This window comes from Chlamydotis macqueenii, chromosome 2, assembly GCF_036417535.1.
Source record: "Chlamydotis macqueenii isolate bChlMac1 chromosome 2, bChlMac1.mat, whole genome shotgun sequence".
NCBI lineage: Eukaryota > Metazoa > Chordata > Aves > Otidiformes > Otididae > Chlamydotis > Chlamydotis macqueenii.
The window spans coordinates 33,441,346-33,465,149 of NC_141557.1; the positions used below are offsets into that span (position 1 = coordinate 33,441,346).

The 23,804-nt window shown below is 43.6% G+C and overlaps 1 protein-coding gene across 2 annotated transcripts; it reads right to left on the reverse strand.

The window, feature by feature from the left end:
• Positions 1–224: 224 nt before the first annotated feature.
• On the reverse strand, positions 225–20,863 carry CDCA7L (cell division cycle associated 7 like). Of its 2 annotated transcripts, none has more exons than XM_086741537.1 (10): positions 20,780–20,863; positions 12,846–12,992; positions 9,439–9,567; positions 8,608–8,967; positions 6,809–6,883; positions 5,443–5,628; positions 3,879–4,010; positions 2,866–3,015; positions 1,590–1,726; positions 225–1,221 (listed from the first exon to the last, which is right to left on the reverse strand). In XM_086741537.1, exons 1-10 carry the CDS (start codon positions 20,861–20,863, stop codon positions 1,191–1,193), a joined length of 1,431 nt encoding a protein of 476 aa, XP_086597663.1. In that variant the 3' UTR covers positions 225–1,190. The 2 variants fall into 2 exon arrangements, with proteins under 2 accessions (XP_086597663.1, XP_086597662.1); XM_086741536.1 differs by having other exon boundaries at positions 3,879–4,013.
• Positions 20,864–23,804: the final 2,941 nt, after the last annotated feature.

Here is a 23,804-nt window from a genome sequence, read left to right on the forward strand (position 1 = left end):
GATTAATATTTTTCACAGTCAACTGGAGCAGGAAATTTGCTTCAAAAACCCCACAATCCTCAGTGTAACACTTAAGTGCTCCATATTGTTGTTTCCTCATCCATCAGTGTTGTGTTCATGTGTTTCTTCATATAATGATTATTGATCTGCAAGCATTCCTTCATTACACCAGCTATGAGAAAGTAAATGGGAAGCATTAGAGTGTAGTTTGACTCACAAAATACTCCTCTTGATTATTCTTTATTCTCTCTACACAAAATGAAACAGGTATCTTACAAGAGTTTTAACATAATCATACTTCAATACAAACACGTTGCTTTTAAACAAAATTGTTTGCAAGTTTGGTTGTACATATGAAAAAAAAATCTAAGTATGAATGGTATGTATGTAAAAAGCAATCCTGAACTTTGTGATTTACACCAGCAGTTATGGCTGCTGTAAGGCAGTTGGTTCAAGCAGCAGGTGCATCACATAAAAACTGCTGGTGAGACATTCTTGTTCTTTATTGGGATGATGTTGAATTTTTTTTTTTTTAATTTTTTTTTTTTTTTAACAAAACACTCTTCCACTTTCAGGTTTCAGTGATTAATTGCACTTTGGAATAATAAAAAAAAAAATCATGCTCCCACGGGCAGGCTGCATCAGCTTTGGCTGGAATATAATGGCATTCAGATGAAAGCACCCTTCCCTTCTTTGCAGAGACAAGTTCCACAAACTACAGGTGGACGAATAGGTTCAGAAAGCAAGGGCTGGAAAACTGAATCTTTACCGAATCTTTACAGCCAAGTTGGAATATGAGGGTTTTTTTTTTCTTCAAAGACAGGCTATCCTTTACAGATAGCTGTTAAACACTCTTTCTGCAAACTTACATAATTATACAAATAAAAATATTGCTCAAATTGACCAAGTTCTCCATCATGTGGTTGTGTAGCTTTATTAAAAATTAACCACTCCAGGTTCAGGAGTGCCATTTCACTGAATGTATAGGTCTGTGCATGTAGATTTCTCTACCAAAACATTTTCCTGAGATCTTTTGCATAAGACCACAACAATTAAAGAAGTTCCCAACACAGAAATGCATATACTATACTCTACAATTCTATCTTATATAAAACATAGTAATAACCTTTTTGAAGTAAAAATTGTCACCATATTAAACCAGTTGCAGGCACAACTTGAGTTCAGTGTTCTCAATTGTCATCCGCCAGTTGTTTTTGTAAACTAGAAAACATGTGAGAAAACAGCATTAGTGGTTTTTAGGAAACTCAGGTTCCCCATAAACAATTTCCATTGCTGAAGATGAAAACTTCCAAAAAAACACCTCTATATACTTGAAGTAATCAATACTGATTTCAAAATAGGGAAAATCGTTTTAATTTCTTAAGCAAATAAGTTGTTTACACAGACAATATGACTTACTTTAATGCAGCTAATTTCACCCTAGGAGAAATCTCAAGTCCAAGAGATTCCTTTTGCACAGGTCCAGGATCTGCCCCAGGCCGCAAAGGCCAAGTATTTTTAAATGGCTACAACAGTTTGAAAAGGGACGACCAACAAAAAGGAAGAGTTTGAAAAGGCATGGCCCTCACCTTTCCAGGTACTCCTTGACATTGTCGTAGCCGTAGAACTTGGCCAAGTGGATGAGCATGCCCGTGGCACAGCGCCCGTCCTGCCGGCGGCAGTAGCTGCAGTTGCACACCCCACGGCAAGGAGGACAGATCCAGGCCTGCAAGGGGGTGAATGTGGGAGGGAGGTTAAAGGCAAGCCATGAGTAAACTTATATTTGCTTTCCTGTTGCTCAGACAGACAAGAGGATGGCTTCCTTACTGTGTGACTGTTCAGGGGAAGGTTACAAAAGCCTGAATCAGCCAGCCAGCCAACCTTGTTAACACTTTCCAAATTCTGCAGGTTTAAAGAAATGATTGTTTGCTTGAATACTTCTTACTCTGAAGACTAAGGCTCTCGGATTTGTTCAGTACCGATTTAAAATAGACTGAAGGCATCTGTAATGCCTCATGCTAACTCATCCTGTGTTAGGCTGACTGTAGTGAACTCCCTGGAAAAACATGGGTACCCCTTGTGACAAGTTTCTCTGGCTCTGCCTGATAGCATAGCTCGATTCCCGAGCCCAAATTACCCAACATGTAGATGAAGTCAGGCATCTCCCAGCTAGACATAGCGGCACAGGTGCTAACAGCATGCATTACAGCATAGCAGCCACTGCCACACTGGGCCAGCACACTGCAGCCGTTAGCTCCTCACTGTCCTTCAGAAGAGCCCAGAAACCCATCTCTAAAGCAGAGGTGGGGCATAGGAGGTCCCAGAACAAGCTGAGCACAGAAAGGATGATTCTGCCGCAAGGTTTTTGCGTAGCCACGAGCCTCATTCTCCGGCAGCAGCCTGTGGTCTCTCCTTGCTCAGTGCCTCAGAGGACAACAGAGAAAAGGGAACCAACTCTAAGACTTTTAGGCATCCTTCTCCTTTTTTCTCATATTTAAAAATTAGAATCTAAAACAAGGAACCTGCCTTGCATGCCACATTACTGAGAGCATAAAAATAAGACGGTACACTTTGGCATTTTTCTGAAAAGGGGCAGATTCCTTTTCTTAAAAGTTCGCATGCTTTCCCACCACTATCTGGTAAGCAAGTAGAGCTTCAAAGCACAAAGCTGAACAGACTGTAATCCATGCTCAGCACCTTCCACCTGAGTTCCAACAAGATCAGTGTCAGTCGCAACAGTACTACAGATCTTCTCTTAGCAAAAAGCTTTGAACACCACGTTATCATGAGCGTGTACTCATCACAGCTTACTAACAAAACTGTATTCATTACACTTTCTTTCCAAGCCCAAGAAATGGTACTTACTGGATCAAGCAGTGCTGATTTCACATCCTCCCCATATCGATTTCGAAGACATGGTCCACAAAACTGTCCCCTTACTCCTCCACAGCCTTGGTTGCGACAGATTGTCTTTGTATCAATTGTCTTTTGTCGACACTGGTGGCAAGTACTACCCTGAAGTTGGAAAGGAGGAGAAATACATATGTATGATGGACATCTTAAATTCTTGTTGGTGAACTTTCCTAATGTATCTGCCTATAGCAAAGCATAAACTTCAAACCAAAGTCAAATTCAGCAATGAAAATCTTAGTAAGAACCATAAGTTCTGTTATTATGATAAATCATATTGTCAATCTGGAGAGATGCTAGGAATTTTACAGAGACAATGCCCAGCCTCAGTTGCATTGGGAGTCTCAAACTACATGAACCTCATGTCACAGTTCAGATCCTTTCCTCTATCTAGGAAAAAGCTAAAACTATTCTGAAAATGACCCTCTTGACTTATCTCTGCAAGTACAATGAAGCATGAAAAATACAGTAAGTTGATCATCTAGATCTTTGTGACTTATAACAGCCAAATCCGGTGAAGGGAAGGAGGAGGAGTTCCATCAAAAGCTTTGGAAATGACCCAACACGTACAGAAATGTCGTTTCCAGGGGGTACAAGCAGCAGCAGAAATCACTGTTATTTAATGGTACAACCACCACCACATTTCTGTTAAGCAAGAATGAGAGATAAAAGGGATGTCAGCTCTTATCAGTGGTGAGTTATAGCTATAGCAAATCGCACTTAATAGCTCTACGGCAAGAAAGAACTTCTTTGCAGAAGCCAAAAGTTGGTGGGGCGTATCAACCAGCATGGGCAAGCCCACAGAAGCCTGGCAAGGTTTCCAAGTTGTGCCTGTTTAATACAGTAATGCAAAACTGCACTCTCCAGAACCTCAGGAAAGCATATTTTTTAGCAAACACCAGATGAACTGTTAGGAAACACTCACTTTCAAGCAAATGGACATGCTAAAGAAAGCAGCAGCCACTTACTAGAACTTTATCATAGATTTTGTCTTTAAAAGTGACTGCAATGTTGTCCAAGTCCTCCTCAGTAATATCTTCTACTGGACGGTGAGATGAATACTTTGATGATCTCCTCCTTTTGCGCACTCCACAACGCCCCTGCTAAAGAAACTCATCTCAACACCTTTTGTCTGGTGTCATGAAGACTCTGTTACCACACTTGGTGAAAAATTCTTTCATTTATAATGCGTATGCAGTCCAGAGGGGGCAGGCTACAGGCTCATGGACCATTGGAAGAATAGGGAATCGTCACTGCCTCTTTCTCTCGCTCTCCTCCATTTATGATTTATTCTGTTTACGTTCTTCCTTCCCATCATTGCTACTCGTATTTCCACAAATTCCTAATATGTTTTTCTGCTACTGCCTCTTCCTTGCATTCCCTGCACACCTGCACTGTAATTCTTCATACTCTATTTCTTCCCTCTCAAAATAAGAAACTGTAACTATCTGCCTTCCCATGCTTTGCTCCTTCCATCTCCTAGCATGCTCTTTCATTGCTTTCTCCAATGACAATCTCCACTGTCCTGCAAAAAAACCTTTACTGAAGCTTTAGGTTAGTCCTGCTATACCCAGCCCTTTGTTATTATCCTGTCTGTTCTTTGGAAGAGTCCTCTGCTTACCATTAAGTGCTCTTTTTTTCCCTTCTAAATATCAATCTCTTTGACCCCAATCCATAGATCATCACTACGCCCCTGAGGAGTCTTCAGATTTCACATACAAGTCTCAACTGATCTTAGCGTTCTGCCTACCCCAATCATAACACATAATTTGTTATTCAGCCTACATCAGCCCTGTTCTCATCAAAATAATTGTTTACCAGCCCAGGTTCTCATTCAGTGCTACTCTTGCCTTTTTTAATAGCCAAGTTCCCTCTATAATGCTTCAACTATGCCCAGCACTCATTCTTACAAGCACAACTGGGATCCAGTCTGTGCACATACAAACTTAAAGAGTCTTCTTCTTAAAGACTAAACAGTAAATATAACCAAGGCAAATAACCACCATAAGCCAAGGGAGGGAAGAAGATTTGAAAAAATTGGGAAGAATAAAACCTGCACTTTTAAATGGCTAGACAGTAACGTCAGCAGTTTGTTGGGGCAGATTCCCTTCATTCATTCTCAATTCAGCAATATCACTCCTCTCTATCTTCTCTCTGCTATTTCCAGAGAAGGGGTTTTGCTAATTTTTCCTGAGTCTGAAGAGAGAGAAGATCCGCTTTATTGCCTCCACCAGCCCCAATTCCTACTCACTCAAAGGCCTTCTACATTGTGGGCTCTAGTAGTTTTCAGATAATGAATAAAGACCATAAGTAAACTGTCTTATGTTTGGACAACACAGGTCACAAATACAGCCCAGTTAACGGATGAAAGATGAGGCAGGAAGGCCTGAACACAACTTCTTCTGTAGCTAATTCCAAACCAAAGGTTCTCATTAACTCTCTGTACGATGTGATGTCTGCTCTAAGTCCTGGCCAACAACATAAATGTTTCCTAATCCCTAACTACTGGAGATATCGAAGTCTGGCAAATACCACACTGAGTCTCTTCTTTAAGAGGTTTTGTTCTCTGTAGCTACGCAGTTGTTCTGCAAATTTAACAGTTGACACAGTAAATTTTTCCAAGGCAAACTTCTCTGGTGGACGAGCATTTCTGGTTGGGTTCATGCGACGTGTTATCTGCCCTTCAGAAAATGTCCTCCTTGGGATTTTCTTCTGTTTCTACAAAGAGAAGATGATTCCAGTAACTGTTCTTTTGGTTATGTTTGTAGTCTTAAACACCAGAAATAATCACAAAATGTCTGTTCCACACTTGTACTATTAGGAATCATAGAACTGTAGAATAGTTTGGTTTGTAAGGGACCTTTAAAGGTCATTCAATCCCCCTGCAACGAGCAGGAATATCTTCAACTAGATCAGGTTGCTCAGAGCCTCATCCAACACGGTCTTGAATGTTTCCAGGGATGGGGCATCTGTTCTTCTCACACTCCTTATTTGTTAAACCAAACCTCACCAGTTTCTAGCATATTTAAAAGTGTTCTCCCCTACATGCTACAACTTTAAACCACCACACTTCCACAGTCAAATTCTATTCCAATTAACATCACAGAACTACACCAACATTTTAGGTATGGCATATTAAGTTAGAAGCTGGTTCTCACTGTTCTTTAGTAGCTAAATGTTTAGATTTTCCCACTATCTGAATAGCTTCAAGGAATAATCCAAATACTTTTCTTTTCTATTTTTCAAATTGAAATGGCGTTAATAAGCTGCTTCTCCTACTTCCAGATTCCTAAGACCTGGAAATGACTAAAAGGCACAAGATACCTTCTTCATATTGTCACATTTGCCAATTACTGCATGATTGAATTCATGCAACAGAAGTCCAGAAAAACATTACTCTATAGAGAACCTAGAGGGGCTGGCAGTTCTCTGTTTCTAGCCAAGAAAAGTCAGTTGAAGTTACTACAGTATCATTCCGGGTTCACGCTGAAGTGGTTGAATTTCATCAGCATAGCTCTACTGAGAAGTGTGGACTGTAAAAGAAAAGCCTGCAAGAGGGAAATAAATGGGATCTAAACCCAAAGGAAAGCAACTAGTCTTCCTTATTCCCACATACGCAGACATTTGTCTAGCATGTCAACAGTATTTCTGGGGCAAAAGTGATTAAAGGAGCATCTCACCTTGATCTCTGTATTTCTTTATACATTATCTTACAGAATTCAATTTCCTCACGAAACCTCTGGTACTTAAACACTGACCAACAGTAAATCTATGTAAATAAAATGACCAAAACCAAAGAAAACCAGAATAAACTTGGTGAAAGCGTTTCATCAGGAAACACATTAATCTTAAGTCTAGCAAAACCAACTGTCATCTCTAGCCAGTACCAGAGACTTACCAAAGGAGTCGAGGTGGGGGTTTTCACTGGAAACAGGTCAGGTATGGAATTCAGTTCTGCCAGCAACTGGGCAAGCTGAAATCAACAGTGATGCCACATTGTAAACGCACTGCAAATAAGCAACACCTATCATCCATTCTTCTCATGCAATCCGAACAATATCTAAACACATGAAGTTTCAGTGCATGGAATCTTTCTGGAGGCACTTTATTTAAGTGGGGCTCATAAAAGGTGTTCATTTACCCCTGAATGAGCAGGGCAGCACTAACTTCACAACTCCTATTAACTCTTCCTGGGAGTTACACTTAGCTAGAATTATATCCAGTCTTATCAAAACAGCACTGAAGAAGCTGTTTTGACAAGAACATAGTTGAACATAGTTACAATATCTATGACTTTGCTGCTTGTTTTTCAGTGGTCCTTATTAGCAATGACTAGGAACACCCCCTTTTCTATTATGACAGCTAGTGCCGATTTCTCAAATGCTGCAAACCACAGCCAGTAATGCTACAAACCAATTGCTTTGTGCAGATACACACATGAATGCAGGTTCACGATCATTTGCAAAGCTGTAAAATAACTAAGCCCCTAACCATGTCATATGCTTTATCAGAAGCACTTCAGCAAGACAATCTGTTGCACTGTGTAGATGTCCTGGAGGTACATTTCAACAGAAGTAGTGACCAGCAGGTCCAAAAAAAACACTGAACTGATCTGGAAGGCCAGGATGAGGCTATCTTCTGAAAAGCTAGCAATACCAGGGGTGAGTCAGGCTGCTACCTGCCTCTGAGACTGCCATACCAATCATGAGATTAAAAGCTAGATACAGCATTTCCCAGTAAATACTTTAGTGTGGCATTTATGAAGAGCTATTTAATGTCATTACAGTACCGCAACTAGGATGCCACTGAATTCACAATGGTTGAACTAGAAGGAAGAGTGGAAGGTGAAAAGAGTGGAAGGTGAGAGGGCTGGAAGAGCAGCAAGATCCCACAACAGTAGTGAGGACACAAGACAGATTAGAAACACAGATACAAAACTAAAACAAGTTTTTACATGGGACCTGCAGGCCCACACATCCAAGAGGTGTACTTGAGCCCCAAGACTGCTTGGAAGCTGCAACTTTTTCTAGAATACAGTAAAGCTGAAGGAGCCACCCATCATCAACTCAGATCTGCACAGCAGCACAATAATTAAAAAGAGCTGGTGGCATTATGGACAGCAGAGGAAAAACATTAGGGAACAATCAGTGTCTTTCTTTTCCGCACCTACATGCACACATACACGCACTCCGAGTAGTTACATAGCAAAGCATAGCTGTAAGCATCACATCCCACACAACTAAAAAATTACATTTATCATCCTTAGCAGTTCTTAGCTGGCTTTCCAATCGGTAACTGCAGTAGATCTGTCAGACTCAAACGAAAAGCAGAAACTCTATTGTGCAAATGACACCACAAACCACCTGAGGGGACCACTTGTTTTCCTGACATGTTCTGAATATAAGCCTGCAACTTCGGCATCTGTAACTTTGTTCACATCCACATACAAAATGCTTGGTTCAACTCTGGTTTTAAGCTTGAGCAGGCTGGTCCTACTGGAGGCTACTTTAGGGGTAAATGGCTGAGTGCTGATGGTGGTCTAGGGTGTTCCCAGGTAGAAAAATTAAAACACAAACCACCATGAGATTTTCCCAAAGTCCCAGCACAGCACTAGCAAGGACCCCTAAATTCAAGTGTGCCGAAGCCAAGTAATTGGATGTAAATGTCAGAGAACAAAGCACTGTTTGTAAGTCTTACCATGGCTTTATTTTCTTTAATATTCATGGCTCTCTTAAGCAGAGCACTGGAACTTTCCTCCTGTGTTTCTTTAATGTCTTCTTCAGACTCTGAAGCAGAGCCCTCTAGTTTGTCCCACCGCCCACAGCTTATTTCTTTTGAAAGAGGCGTGAGGGACTCGCTGTCCTTTAGAGGCAAGGTAGAAAAAGCCTGTCCAGGCACTTTTTTCTCAGACGACTTCCTGGTGGGAAACTGCAAGGCAACACGAAGGCCAAAACTTCTTCTCTTGGGGGAAATTTTCTTCTTCGCCTCTTCCTCCTCTTCTTCCTCACTACCCAATAAATTATCATGTTCTTCATCACGCAAGTCCGACTCCATCGCCTAAAGGCAGAAAGAATCCCATGTGACATTATTGGCCATGACACAAGAAAGATCATTTTAAAATCACTAACTCTAGGCAGCAGTCTCACCACCCAAAGGCACTGTCATAAATTCACCTAAATCAACAAATTTTTAAAAGTTCACAGGACATGACTTCTCCCTGTGCAGAGACCCAACACAAAATCTATATATTAATACTGTCTGAGATACAGACACGGCTGTCTTCAGAGGAACAATCTTGCCTAGTGCAGTCATTCTACAAGCAGGGGAAGAAGTTATCACTTCTGATATGTCATGTTACATTAAAGAAAGCTTTTTTTCTCTTTTAAGACAACACACATTTTTCTTCAGCATGGAGAAAGAATATCACAGTGTATCAGAAACACTCCTACTAGGACATGAGGTTTACACAGAAGAGGCAGAAAAAAAATAAGTCGACATATACATCCACATGTAGGTAACTGCCTTTACCAGAACTCCTTTCTTGTTCACATCCACCTCGCTTGAAGCAAAGCCTTCAAACACTTCCGTTTCAGAGTCAGTGTCTTCAGTGAAAATCCTACGCAGTTCTTCACTGTATCTGGACTGAAACTGAACCCCCTGTAAAAATACCAGCCAGTAGCTGTGAGAGACAGTCAGATACAGAGTAGTCACACAGTTACAATAAACAACTTCTGAGGTTCAAGCAAGTACCAACTAGATGGCAGATACTGTGAAAGCATTTTGCGGGCAAAGCCTGTCAAAAGAAAAAGGCAGAAGACATTCAGAGTTTCAGCACTGAGTTATTTTAACTTAGCAGGATTTTTTTTTCCCCTCATTTTTAGCACAGGGCTTTAACTGAGCTGCTTCTTGGGGAGGAAACTTTCTTCTCTGCCTCTTCCTCCTCTTCTTCACTACTACCCAATAAAAATAAACTATCCTGGTTTTTTATGTGTAAATTTTCATGTTGTTTTGTATATTTTCTTCTGGATGTAAACAAATAGGCCTTGAATGGAAGAAACCACAACCACAGTGAGAAGGAACCCTCCTTTTTTTTAACTTAGCAGCAGAAATGACACTCTCCTCTGGGCTTGTTGCAGCAGTACTCAAGGCTCCTGGCGATGGAGTCTGCTCCTTCTCAGGCTGTGAGAAGTGACAGATACTAACACAAAACCACAGAGCTTTGAACAGCCTGACTAACATCTCTCTACCTTCCAACTGCTCAACTCTCTCTATTTTAATGGTGCAGTTTATTATTCAAACACATTCTAGGGTAGATAGATGCCAAATTTCTGCTTACAGACTAGGAACTAAAAAGTAAGCCCATTAAAAATAAGCTAACATGTCACTAAAACAGTCTTCATGATATGCACATTACACACCAATTAAAGACAATGCATTTTCTAAATAAGAAATACATTTCCATACTTCTAATCAGAATTAGTAGAAGACCATCTGTCAACTTGTCGCTGTTAGTCTCCCAAAAGATTCGTTCATGGTGAAAGCATAAGCCATGTTCACACCACACCTGCCTCTTGAAAGCCAGCAACACTCACTTAAGTTTGTTTCCCCAATTTTCCTCTGCTATTTCTTCCTCCCACGTGAGATACAAAAATGACCTTTCATACAATGCACTTGCTAAATATCTTTATTCTTCCTTCCAATTCCCTCCCCTCCTTGACTTTAATTACACACTTCTTTACATTAAGATAATATCTGGTGAAAAACAAATACAATAGATGAGTGCAAAAACTTACAGGGGAATGGGATGGGGGAACTACTGCACATGCTATTTCTTTACACTTAAATATCTCTTACAAATTATTATGGGTAATTGGAATGAGTTTTCTCTGAGCAAAATTACTTTATTCTTTTGTTGATAGATGCAGTGCAGCTGCTTGAGAAAGGAACAAACACAATAGGGAAGTTATGTTAAAGTTAAATTGCCTTTCTTGGAGGGAAACTAAAGTTCTTAGGCATTCTGTGTTTTCATGAAATTCCACAATGTAGGTTGGGAGGGTGGGGTGGGAAATAAGCTGTTTGTTAGCTAAAGTGACTAAAAATAACACACCTAGAGCTATGCTGTTACACCTATGAAGAATGGTCTACACAAGGTAAAATACACAGCAGGGATACCTATAGGAGAAATGTCTGAAACTCAGCACAAGTGCAGAGATTATGGGAACAGGCCTGCAGAAAGCCCTGAGGAAAAGCAGACACGCAGAGGTCAATACTTGTTAACGCATTTGCTTCCAAGGGAACACGTATGCGCTAACAGCTCATTCACCACCTCAGCAGGGCAGCTGCCTTGCCTCCTCTCCCGACAACTGCAGCTTTTTTCTGAACTTCCCATCATTTTGCTCTTACATCAAAACCTTTTAGTTTCCTGCCCAAGTACCTATGGTCTTTTTCAGCAACAGTGGTGTTTGGCATCATAAATTGATGGAACTCGGGATTAAAAAAATGTGGTTTTATTATAGCATTTAGTGGTAAAGGAGTTAAACTCAATAATGCTGGAGATTTAAAATAACTTTCAGCCCAAGGGAAACACAGCAATGGTGAGGAAGGCTGCAGTGCCAGCTGTAAATCTGGAACAAGTCTCACTGGGATGCTCAGTAACACATCCTAAATTAACAGTACCTAGCTCTTCCACCGCATTTTGCATCAGAGGATTTAAAAATGCTCTGCAGAAAAGATCATTATCATAATCTCCATTTCACAAGCTGGGAAACCAAGCAAAGTAAGGTGTCTGCAGTCCCCAAGCAGGCAGCAGAAGCAGAACTTCAGCTCCCCCTCCACCGTTACACAAAGCCACGGATACAAGAGCAAGCTACCTCCTGGTTTGCTCAAGTTACCAGTACTGTTGTCTAGCAATAAGAAAACAAAGCAGTTTACAACCACGTATATGTTGTTACTTTTAAGCAGCTCTACTTCCAAACAGCTTCCGCACTTTGTACAAGACTCTCTGAGGCTACAGAGGCTCAGAAATAGCACTTACTCGTACAAGCCTCTTTGCGTCTGTTCCCTTTGCTAACACTAGTCGTGTTCTTTGTCTTCAGCAACTCTTAACCAGGTACTGACCTGGTGGACTAGGAAAACAAAAAGACATTTTCAATTTTTTTATTAATGGAATGCAAGGACCCTTTTGAGAGCACAGCTGACAAGGATATCTTTTAGCACATTAGCCTATGTCTGTCAAATACATAATTACAAGCTTCTAAAAGACTAAAAACTAAATTTTCTGGGAGCCAAAACAGCACACCAGTTCTCTTCCAATATCAAATCATTACGCCAATCCAAGCTACTTCACCATTAGGAGAGCAGAGAACCAGCAAATCTCACAATTGCAGCAGGAGCTGATGGTTTCTGTGGGTCACCACCACTTAAACATCATTTTAGTGCAGAAACAGCACCAATATAAATTTCTAGAAGAAATATTTTGAAGTCTGCATGATCACAAAATCCATCTACTATCACATATTTCCACTGTCTTATGTATCTGGAGCACACCAGCCCAGGGTGGTAATTCTCTCTCCCGTTTGCTACACTTACCTACTTCACTTCAATTCACCTCCTAATAAAACTAATTTTCCTTTTTATATTATGAGTTTTTAAAAGCAATCATTAAACCCTAAAAAGGACAGCAAGTTTGTTTACACTTATTTTTAATACGAGGACTGAGCAACCTGATCTAGTTGGGGATGTCCCTGCTCCTTGCAGGGGGGTTGGACTAGATGACCTTTGAAGGTACTTCCAACTCTAACCACTCTATGATTCTATTCTATGATTCTATGACTGCAGATTCTGGGTTTTGCTGTGAGTTACGGCTTGCCTTGACATAGGCTCCAAGTACTACTGCACACAAAGAGCCTAACTGGGCCATGGTAACCCATTCCTACCTTTTTTCCTGACTCCGGGGAATAAAAAGTAGCACAGCTGCCCCCTGACAACAACCTCTGTTTGGAAGCATCATCTTGGAACCCCAGAAAATCTTCACTGTCACTCGGAGCATTAAAACCGTCAGCCACATCCTTGGGTATCTGTTTCTGATTCAAAACGAGAAAGAAGGTAAAAGTCAGACACATCAACTTCATAAGAAAACTCAAATTGGCAACAGTACAAATCTGTATCACAAAATATACTATGAGTAAACTGTACCTCATTTAGCAAACCTTCAGGAAATTCTGTACAGATGGCTGTCATCTCTAAATACAGACTCCAAAGCTGGGGCCAGAGAGTGGATGCAATATGCAAGGTGTTTAACTCCACACCAGCAGTACTTCCCAGACATAGCCATACGTGCATGCCTCACCACGTGCTCAGGGTACCTTTTATCCGTACTGAAACCCACCACTCCTCTTACAGAGAAACAATGGCTCGGAGGTGAGGAACACACCTTCAAATATAAAGCAGTGCTAAACAAATACAAAGCAACCTTATCATTAGGTCTGATAACAGTACTGTTAGGTGTTTTACCAGACACTTACTTAACTCCAAAAAATAAAACCAATGCAACCCATTCTCCTTCATCAGTACTGCCGCAGAGTTTTTTCCTGTGACACTCGGTAAGAAAGTGAACACCCATTTTAACCAAGAACATTTCTCTTTCACTAGAAGCCCCCGATGTTGCCCGTCAGGAGGAAGCACTGCCAAGGGCAGGCAGCGGTGCTTTCTGAGGTGACCGAGGTTACAAGTTCAGAGTTCAATAAGTCCAGTCCCAGCACATAAGGAGAGTCGTACCACCAGACATAACCATTCTCCCTGGCCACCAACTTCACCAAGCACTTTGGGTAAGCCTCTCCATGTAACTGGCCGGTAAGGAAGCCTTCAGACAGCTCCAATCTAGGCTTCCTTTGGATTCGGTGTATGGAAGGATGGGATGAACAGATCCATCCTTAAAAACTGAGGCAGAAGGCATTTTGCCAAGTTTCAGAACACAGTTTTACACATTTCAGTATCATCTGCAAAACCAATCTGCCATTCACAGAAATGCTCAGGGAGATCACGGTCCAAATCACTCACCAGCACCTTTACAGTTATCTTCTACAAACCCAAGACCACACATACACATCACACATGCTACTCTTACTTGAAGCAAGCCTCTCTGCTGTTTGCTGCATGCAAAAGCCGCACATGGATCTCCCACTGCTCTCATTAACTCTCAAGAATGTGAGATCAACAGTTGCCTGGTGCGAGGGTCTACTTCCCCATCCACTTTTGAACATTCAAGAGAACATCCTTGAGACGAACTCCAGAACTGAAAGCAGCCTGCCCTTGCCCACTGTCATAGACAACCAAGGTTGCTCATAGAGGGGCCCCATATAATGATTATTTTTTATTTTTATTTTCTCTTTTTTTTATTATTATTTATTTGTGCCAAGGCAAATGGCTCAAAGGAGGCTCATTCTCCAAAAATGTTGCTGACAAAATTCCACTTCGGTGAAAAAAGCAAGCAACACCTTGACCAAAGTTTCGCTCTCTGAAATAAGCTACAGTAATGGCCATACATTGGCTTAATTTTATTTTTGCTCTGCTTTTTTAAAGCTGATGTAGACTGATGCAAAACTGATTTACAGTTGCTTGAGCGAGAGCAGAATTCACCTCTGAACAACTGACCCTCGCAGGCAGATAACAGCATGACCCGATGCACTGCTGCAGAAGCTGTGCTGTCGGTACTCAAATCCCTTTGGATACTCTGTCACCCCCATCTCTTACAACAAACAGCCAGAAGCCGCCTCCGTCGCTGTGATGGAATTCGCTCAGTACAGAGCAGCGTTAAAAATGAAGCATTATGCATTTTAATGGAAAAACATACTAGGAGCTGTGAGGCTCTTTGCTAGGAATCAATTGCTTCCAGGAGCCACCGCATTCGTTCTTGTGCTATTGTACAGCCCAGTTAGTCACTGCTGTGATTACTGTATGCCTAACTAATTTCTTCTTCTTTGTCTATTACTTCTACATCTGCACCTCAGGAATCGTTATGGGGGTGTAATTACAGATTTTAAACAAGGGAAAAAAAATATTTCCCAGTAGACAACTTTTTTGATCTTTACGCATTCCCAAACACTAAGGTACCGATTTAAGTAACTTACTGCAGAATTTCAAAGATTTTTATTTTGTGACTTGCTCCCCACAGCCTGACTATGAAGAATCCCATTCAGTCATTGAGTTCCCACCTAAAGGACTTCGTTTAGTAACAGAGAACACTTGACACATATAAGGCAGACACACTTCAGGAGTTTAAAAAGAGCACCCTCATGACCAAGCTTGCTCACTGCCAGTATTTCTACACCTGAGATCCCGTATCTCTACACTTCAAATCAGAAGCCAAGTTTATTCCCAGAGGAAATCCATTGCCATCAGCAGACAGACATCAAAGACAAGCTTGCACCATACACCTCTGCCACGAGGGGTTGGTTCTCTGTTATTTATTGTGTAGTTCTGACAGGCATAGATATTTTTATTTTTAACTTTCAATTAAAATACATTTAGAAACTGATTTATAATCAGCATCAGAGCCTAGCACTTTAACTGTGTCAACAAAGTAGTATACAACAAGAAAGAAAAATGACATTTGCCTGAACACAAATGTCAAAATATTATTCTATTCTAAGCACTTAAAAGATGCAGGCACTTCAAGAGAAGACCTTTTTGCCACTAAAACCCTAAAAAAGGCAGGAAGGCAAAGAGGTGATGAACATTTCAAGCTTGCTGAGGGAAAATATTTCAATAGGAGCAGACCACAGGTTTAGACACAATGGTTTGCTGAAATGCTGCAGAGATGTGAGAAATACTGTCTTTTGAAGATAAAAGTTACAAAAAGCTAAGAACTGCAAATCCAGTCAAAGCTGGAAATAATTCAGGGTTGCTGAAAAAGTCAAAAAGTCTCATTTCCAGCAGGAAATTTATACCTATTGAGCTCACTTACTTTTGCACATAAAACACTTACTTGTTTAAAAGGCCCAGAAGGTACTTTTCCAAAGCAGCAGCAAACATTCCCCACTACAAACAGCGTACAATCAAACAACTGTAACTTCATTTTTCCAAAAAAAAAAAAATCGAAGTTCAAGACATCCCCATCTCTCAGTTTCCCCTTCTCTAAATTTGACAAAATACTGCCAGTACACCCAGAAGCGCACCTGAATTTGTTGGGCTGTAGGGAGGAGAGCTACTGCTCCTGCAGAACTGGGAGTAGGCAGCTCACCTGTTGCCCGTAGGGGCTGGCGGACCTGCCGCCAAGGGTGACAGAGATGGAAAAGGAGGCCAGGAGGGATGTCAGACCTTTTTCAGTGACGCTTACGCACTCACTATGTGAGTAATGGAAAAAGTAAGGCACCTTGAGGTCCCCACCACTTAAAACAACATTTTTCCAAGTGCTATCCCCATGAATTCCACCTGTCATCTCAAGTAAGGAGAAAAAGAAAAGTCCGGGGTGAGATGCTTTAATTTCCATATCAACAGAAAGAATTCTCATATCTCAAGTGAAAAAGCAACTTTCCCCATACCAAAGCCAAAACAGATGCAACTTGCCCTTCTGCGGCAGCCGAAGGGACCGCTCGCCTGCATGCACAACCTCAGTTTAGGTGGGAAGCATCAGAATTATTTCTACACCACTGTCAACCACATCTAATTTTTCAAGAGGTATTTGTGCACACCACTTTCATAGCCAATTGTCACACCAGCACAATCTTCTCTGACAATGACGTACCAGGAGAACATACTGTGTGAGAAAGCAGAGCTAGATGTAATTTTCTATTTTCGCTCCTACCATGGGGAAAAAAAAAAATAAAAATACCAGTTGGGCTGTGTTCCCTCATTCAAGTTTGCACAATGTATGGACATTCCTATTTGAAGCAGAGGACAGCTCACTTTGGTAACGTTCAAACTTGCTGCTTATTCTTTTCAGTCCAACTGAAATAATCCCAGCTTAATCTCAAATGCATACTCACACAAATCAAACTTGTGCGGTCACACCTTCAACATACACTGGAAAAATCTCTTGACTTGCTCCGGGCTCAGCACACAGGCAAGACCAAGGCATGGCACCCAAGGGTTACAGGCACTGGATTTGGCTCGCAGTCCCAACAGGGAAGCCCTCCAAGGCTGACAATTATGGTCAGTGCTACAAGAATAGAGGGCCCCAGTCAGAATGCCGATAGGTGCCAAACCACAAAACCAAAACTATTTAGAAGTCAAGATCCTGGTCTTTCCACTGGAATCATAATGGTGAATAGCATTGTGTGAAGCTCTATTTTACACATCATACAAACATCTGAAAGACTTGAAAGGCAGAGAGAGGCAAAGACACATATTATGGTGCAGAAGAATCACACAACACATGCCCAACAGGACTGTTAACAGCATCCAACCAGCCTGAGACTGAAGGGCAACAATGAAATCTAGGAAGGCAAGGAGGATCCCAGATGATCTCAGCAATTTCTCAGCAGCATCAAGAGCACAAAAATCTGAAACCTTCTGGATGGTGAAGTATATTCCTGGTACAAGCAGCACCAGGGTGAAAGGCAAACCAGTGTTCAGAGAATAGAAGGAACAAGCGATAAAACGAGCAGTCATCACACACTTTTACCATTTTTGCAGGGTGTTCTGGTTTTGTTAGCGAGGGGGGGCCTAAGGTGGTATCTTCTGTAGGAAACTGCTAGAAGTCGCTCCCCTTTGTTCAGTGGACTCGGCCAGGCCTAGGGCGGACCTGCTGCTGGCCAAGGCCGAGCCAATTGGTAGCAGAATGTCCTGTGATAACGCCTCTGCAATAACGTATTTAAGTAGGGGAAAACAGGAAAAAGAGGAGGAGAAGATGTGAAGCAGCTGAGCAGGGGGCAGAGAGGGGGAGGCGCGAGCCTCATGGGCCTTGCAGGCCTCACCCTCTGGCCTCCCGCCGGGCAGCCGACTGGGCCCAACTCGGCCCGGCCCGGCTGCAAGAAGTGGAGAGGAGATGAGATGTGAATGAGATGTAAAAAGGATCCTGAGAGACGTCTGCCAGCCTGTTGTGAGGAACGGCTGCAGACGCCAAGGTCAGTGAAGAAGGAGGGGGACGAGTAATATGGCTCCTGGCCAAGATTCCTCTGCAACTCATGGTGAAGACCATGGTGGAGCGGGTTGTCCCCCTGCAGCCCATGGAGGTCCACGGAGGGGCAGAGATCCACCTGCAGCCCGTGGAGAACCCCATGCCAGGGCAGGCGGATGCCTGAAGGAGGCTGTGGCCCGTGGAGGGCCCGCTGGGGCAGCTGTTCTAGAGGGACTGCACCCCGTGGAAGAGATGACCCACGCCGGAGCAGTTTCACGAAGGACTGTGGCCCGTGGGAGGGACCCCACGCTGGAGCAGAGGAGGAATGCGAGGAGTTCTTCCCCCGACGATGATACAGCGGCGTAAAACAACGCATGATGAACTGACCGCGACCCCCATTCCCTTTTCCCCCCCCGTGCCGCTCGGGAGGGGAAGGTAGTAGAGATAATGTTAAGCCCGGGAAGAGGGAGGGGTGGGGGGAGGTTATCTTGTTCCCTGTCTCATTCTCCTGCTAATTTTAGAAATAAATGAATAGTTTTCCCCAAGTCGAGTCCGTTTTGCCCGTGACGGTAACTTTAAGGATTTCTCCCCGTCCTTATCTCAAACCTTGAGCTGTTTTTTCTTATATCATCTCCTCCTATTCTCTCGGAGGGTGGGGGGAGCGAGAGACAGACTGCGTAGTCTGGTCCTGATCAGGGCTGAACTACGACACAGGGATACTTTGATTCCACTGAAGGTGAAGATGGATTACGCCTGAGCCTGTAAATCTGTCAGAGCAACAACTCCTGGCACTTTCAAAGTGGTTTCCCCTGCCCCCACAAAAAGCGATGGCAATTTTCACCCCAGTCAACCTACCCCTAAACCAAAGTACTCCATGGCATTTTAACAAATTCAGCTATTTTAAGAACAGTAGAGTATGGTTTCTACGTTGCTTTATTTAAACTGATAGTTTAGCTAAACTCATCAAGCTACTTTATCCTAAAATAAAGAACGCTCAACTGTCATAATCACACGGCAAGTCATCTAAAACGTTACCTTCCACACGCAGTATCTACCTGGAAATCATCCCCTACTTTTCAAAAACAACGTTAATAACATAAATACCAGCATGCTGGCATACGCACACAGTCCAAACGCTCTGTCAACTCCTACTATCTCTTCTTTTGTAACATCTGATCTCTTGCTGATCCAAACAGTAGTAACAATTCTAAATTAATTCTGCATAAATCAAGAGCATCCCTTTAATCTGTGGTGGTACCTAATTACTTTCCAAGCCCCAGCATTCCAAGTTAAACACTTTTGTACAAGCCACAGGCACACAACACATCCCCGCTTCATGTCTGGACTGCCAGTGTCCAAGCTTTGGGGTTAAAGCTTTGTCAGTCAGCAGCCCTTCAACAAGCTTCGTGTACTGAAAGTGCTGTGCAAGGACCTGTTAAATTAGACCCTGGGACGGGAAATGGAACTGCAGGTCTTGCGATTCAAAGCAATTTTGTACTGCTGACTTCCTCGGCAACTGCTTTCAATAGGGACGCATACTCACTTACCAGCTAATTTAACAGTCAGCAGATGACCCATGACTTCCAAGACAAGGAAATCTCCACCACCACATCCTTCTGGCTCAGCCAGGACTGAACGCACTGCTCACCAGTGTGCTGCGAGGCGGAGCAAGAGCCAGCAGAAGGCCTCGCTCAGCCAAAAACGAGCTCCCATGAGAAACAGGAAAGCACTGAGAACAGACTGTGTCCTCCTCCTTGCTGAGCCATAAAAGAAAAGTGATGTACACCTTTTAGCTGGGCAGTAGAGAAGTGACAGGAGACAGAAAGAGCCTCTCCTTAGAGCTCCAGAGGTGAGAAGTGCCACTCCCTTGGGCGTCAGCTGGGTTTCTTCCAAACTGTTTTACAGTGCCCTTATCGCCACTCTACCATTGAAGAGCCTGAGGCCATACAGAGGTAGAAGGTTTAGGAAGTCCCTGAGAGGACAGAGGTCCTAACAAACATTTCACTGTTTCTACAACCCTCCTGTTCCACAGAAACCCAAGTAACTCCCTAACCTTCCATCAGCAAAAGCTGACAGAGATGCAGACTTTCTTCTCCCTCCCTCCCTCCCAGTGCCTGGGAGGCTCACCCCCACCACCTCTCAAGACCTGAACCACACAAGCGGCCTGATGCACCCAAGTGCAGTTGGGACCAGACCATCAACGCCAGCTTGTGCTTGTTCTGGAGCCTCCAGCCTCAACGATGCTCGCATGGATTCCGGCGACTCAAAATACGTGTTTGTGGCAATGCGGCATTTCAATTAAAAAAAAAAAAAAAAAAAGAGGATGGAATTAAGGAAAAGAGAAAAATTAGCTATTTTAAAAGTGACATCCCCAGCCTTACAGAGGCTAATTAATTAACAAAGCTCCTCCCCAACAAGCAACGCGCAGCCCATCGTTGCAAACCCCAGAAGCGCCGGAGTTTCCCCCTTCAAAACCTCGGGGCCTCCCCCAAAACCTCTTTCCGTCTCCTCCCCGGCCCCTTTGCAATCCCGGAGCCTCCGCGCCACGTGGAGTGGGAGACTGGGAAGGGGATAGGGAAAGGGACAGGGAAGGGGACCGAGGCGGCGGCGCGGGGGTCGGAAGAGCTGCACGATGCTGGCGGCCGCCAGCATCGTGCAGCTCTTCCGACCCCCTCGCCGCCGCCTCAGTCCCCACAGAGAGCGGACAAAGGCCGCCGCTGCCCCGGGAAGGCGGAAAGCAGCCGGGCCGGCCTCCTTCCTCCGCGGCTCGGCCACGTTTGCCCGCTCCGCGCAACCTCCGGGCCTTCTCACCTTGCCGCGGCCCGCCAACACCGGGCCCGTAACCGCCGCTGCCGCCCCCCTCCGCCGCCGCCGCCGCTTCCCGCGCCGCGCCATGGCAGGAGGAGGAGGAGGAGGAGGAGGAGGAGGAGGAGGAGAAGGAGAAGGAGGAGGAGGAGGAGGAGGAGGAGGAGGAGGGAGGGAGGAGCGGGGGGCGGTGGCGGGGTGGAGCTGCCCGGCGGCGGCGGGAACGGCGGGATGGGGAGAGGGCACCCCGTGTGGCCTGGCTGGGGATGGGTCAGAGGCGTCCGGATGAGTTTGCTGGGGCTGCTGCTTCGCTGCTTCGGGCAGGGGAAACGGGTGCTCCCCACCTGGCACCCAGCATAAAATCATAGAGTGGTTTGGGTTGGAAGGGACCTTCAAAGGCTATCTAATCCAACCCCCCTGCAAGGAGCAGGGACATCTCTAACCAGATCAGGTTGCTCAGAGCCCCATCCAACCTGGCCTTGAATGTTTCCAGGGATGGGGCATCCACCACCTCTCTGGGCAACCTGTGCCAGTGTTCCACTGCTCTGTAAAAAATATCTTCCTATATCTAGTCTAAACCTACTCTCTTTTAGTTTGAAACCATTACCCCTTGTCCTATCACAACACGCCCTGCTGAAGAGTTTCTCCCCATCTTTCCTGTAGGCCCCCTTGAGGTACTGGAAGGCTGCTATAAAGTCTCCCTGCAGCCTTCTCTTCTCCAGGCTGAACAGCCCCAACTCTCTCAGCCTGACCTCACAGGACAGATGCTCCAGCCCTCTGATCATCTTCGTGGCCCTCCCTCTGGACTCCAACAGATTCATGTCCTTCTTATGTTGGAGGCTCCAGAGCTGGATGCAGTACTCGAGGTAGGATCTCACCAGAGCGGAGTAGAGGGGGAGAATCACCTCCCTCGACCTGCTGGCCCATGCTCCTCTTGATACAGCCCAGGATGCAGTTGGCTTTCTGGGCTGCAAGCACGCATTGCTGGCTCATGTTGAGCTTCTCGTCCACCAACACTCCCAAGTCCTTCTCCTCAGGGCTGCTCTCAAACCATTCTCTGCCCAGCCTGTATCTGTGCTTGGGATTGCCCTGACCCATGTGTGGGACCTTGCACTTTGCCTGGTTGAACTTCATGAGGTTCTCCCGGGCCCACCTTACCAGTCTATAAAGGTCCCCCTGGATGGCATCCCTTCCCTCCAGCGTGTCAAGCACACCACTCAGCCTGGTGTCATCTGCAGACTTGCTGAGGGTGCACTCAACCCCACTGTACATGTCGCTGACAAAGAAGCATCTTTGGTTCCTCCTTATGAACCCCTGAAAGGAGCAGTCTTCCCTGGGGGAATACGCTCTCATCCTCCAAATAATATAAAATATTAATCTATGCAGTACAGGTGTGAAGTGTAAGCCTTTTGAAAAACTCTTAAGAAAAAGGGAGATGGAGATGATGTAGCTTTAAATGGTTTCTGTGAGCATTCCCCAGCTTCCCGAGTCAACTGCCCTTAACTGTGCAAGTGACACCTAAAGGCAAAGTGATGGGAAGCAGAGCTCATTTCCAACAGGAAGTTGAGTCCAAATTTTAAAGTATCACAAATGGTGGAAAGTAAATCAAGTTAAAGAAGTGTAATTGGAAAAATGGGAATATATCAATTTTTAAAGCATTTTTTCCTCCATGCAATTTCCTATTTTATTATATTCTTCCACTCTTCAGCTAGCAGGAAGAAAAATGAACACAAAGACATGGAAACTCTTTTTCTGCTTTCCTCTGAATAACCTGCATTCCTCAATTAAGAGATTTAGATTTTATTTATTTATTTACTTTAACTTACAATATTACATGTGTCCCTTTATTAATCGAGAAAAGCAGCCCTTTGAGCAGACACATGGTCCCAAAGATGGGTGATGGGGTGAGGTGGAGGTCTATGTACAGCTTCCCCCAGCCCCACTGACACTGTGAATCTTCCCTTCTCCGATGCAACATGAAGCAGGTCTGGCAGAAACCTGTTGAGACAGTATTTTCCTGCAGCGGCTTTGGTAATGGAATGGTGCGCCTTATAATTTGGCTGCAAGTAAATTAACTCTTCTGATTAGGGCACGTGTTCTAAAGTTCCTTCTTTTCGTGTCTGAGCATTTCTCCCGTGGTGGGAGCCCACGATAACTGTCTTTATAGTTTTGGCATTGATAAAAGCAAATCAGATGAACAAACCTTCCTCTGTAGCTTGCCTTCAAACCCAATTGTGAATTGCCATGCTAAAAATAAATGCAGATTGTTTTGACTCTTTTAATACTTTCTGAATGTGATTTCATTAAATTGTATATGTATGTTTTAATTTAGGAGAGAGCTCCAAAACGCATTGTGCAGTCCGCCTATGAGTTCCCAGGCCTGATATTAAATACTGTACTGTAAATAATGATTTACAATAAAAGTCAGAGAAAAGTAACTTTCTTGTAGGAAAGTGAAGGAGAAATGAGAAATGGTCTTTTTCTGCTCCTCTGTGAACAGCCACCCTAAAATGTGGAAGAAGAGCCTCTCCATGTACCACAGTATCTGATCCTCAGTGTTACACATGGGGGACTACCCGTTTAAGCACTTCCAAGCCTTTATATTCTAGCCATATGGAGAGGATTTGTTAGACGTGAATGTGAGGAAAGTAGTTACATGCAAACAAAGAACCATTTAGCCAAAGCAGGCCACTTAAATACTGGTTTGCATTGCAATATCTGCTATAGAGGCACCTGCGGTTGTCACTCAGGCTGCAGAAATAAGAAGCTTTGGGGATGAGGTGGGGAGGACAGAATTCAGTAGAAGACAAAATGCAGGAATTATGTATAATATCAACAAAATTGAAATGCAGACTTCTTAAAATATGAAAGAATAAAAATCTCTTGTGCGATATGTTCCTGAACAACATGTATTTTACGTATTTCACTGCTGACCCTATGTTTGGTTCTTTCACTTGTCCCCGTTAAGCCTACATTACGAAGCACTTTGTTAAAAGCTGTCAAGTTGCTATCTCGGATTGTGAATAACAGA

Bases quoted from the DNA above. Each gene is read 5' to 3' on its own strand.
- CDCA7L (XM_086741536.1), bottom strand. From the start codon at position 20,863: ATGGCGCGGCGCGGGAAGCGGCGGCGGCGGCGGAGGGGGGCGGCAGCG. The intron at 12,993-20,779 runs GTGAGAAGGCCC...GTTTTGAATCAG, and splicing joins TGTTGGCGGGCCGCGGCAAG to AAACAGATACCCAAGGATGT. The intron at 5,629-6,808 runs GTAAGTCTCTGG...TTCTCTTTGTAG, and splicing joins CCCCCACCTCGACTCCTTTG to AAACAGAAGAAAATCCCAAG.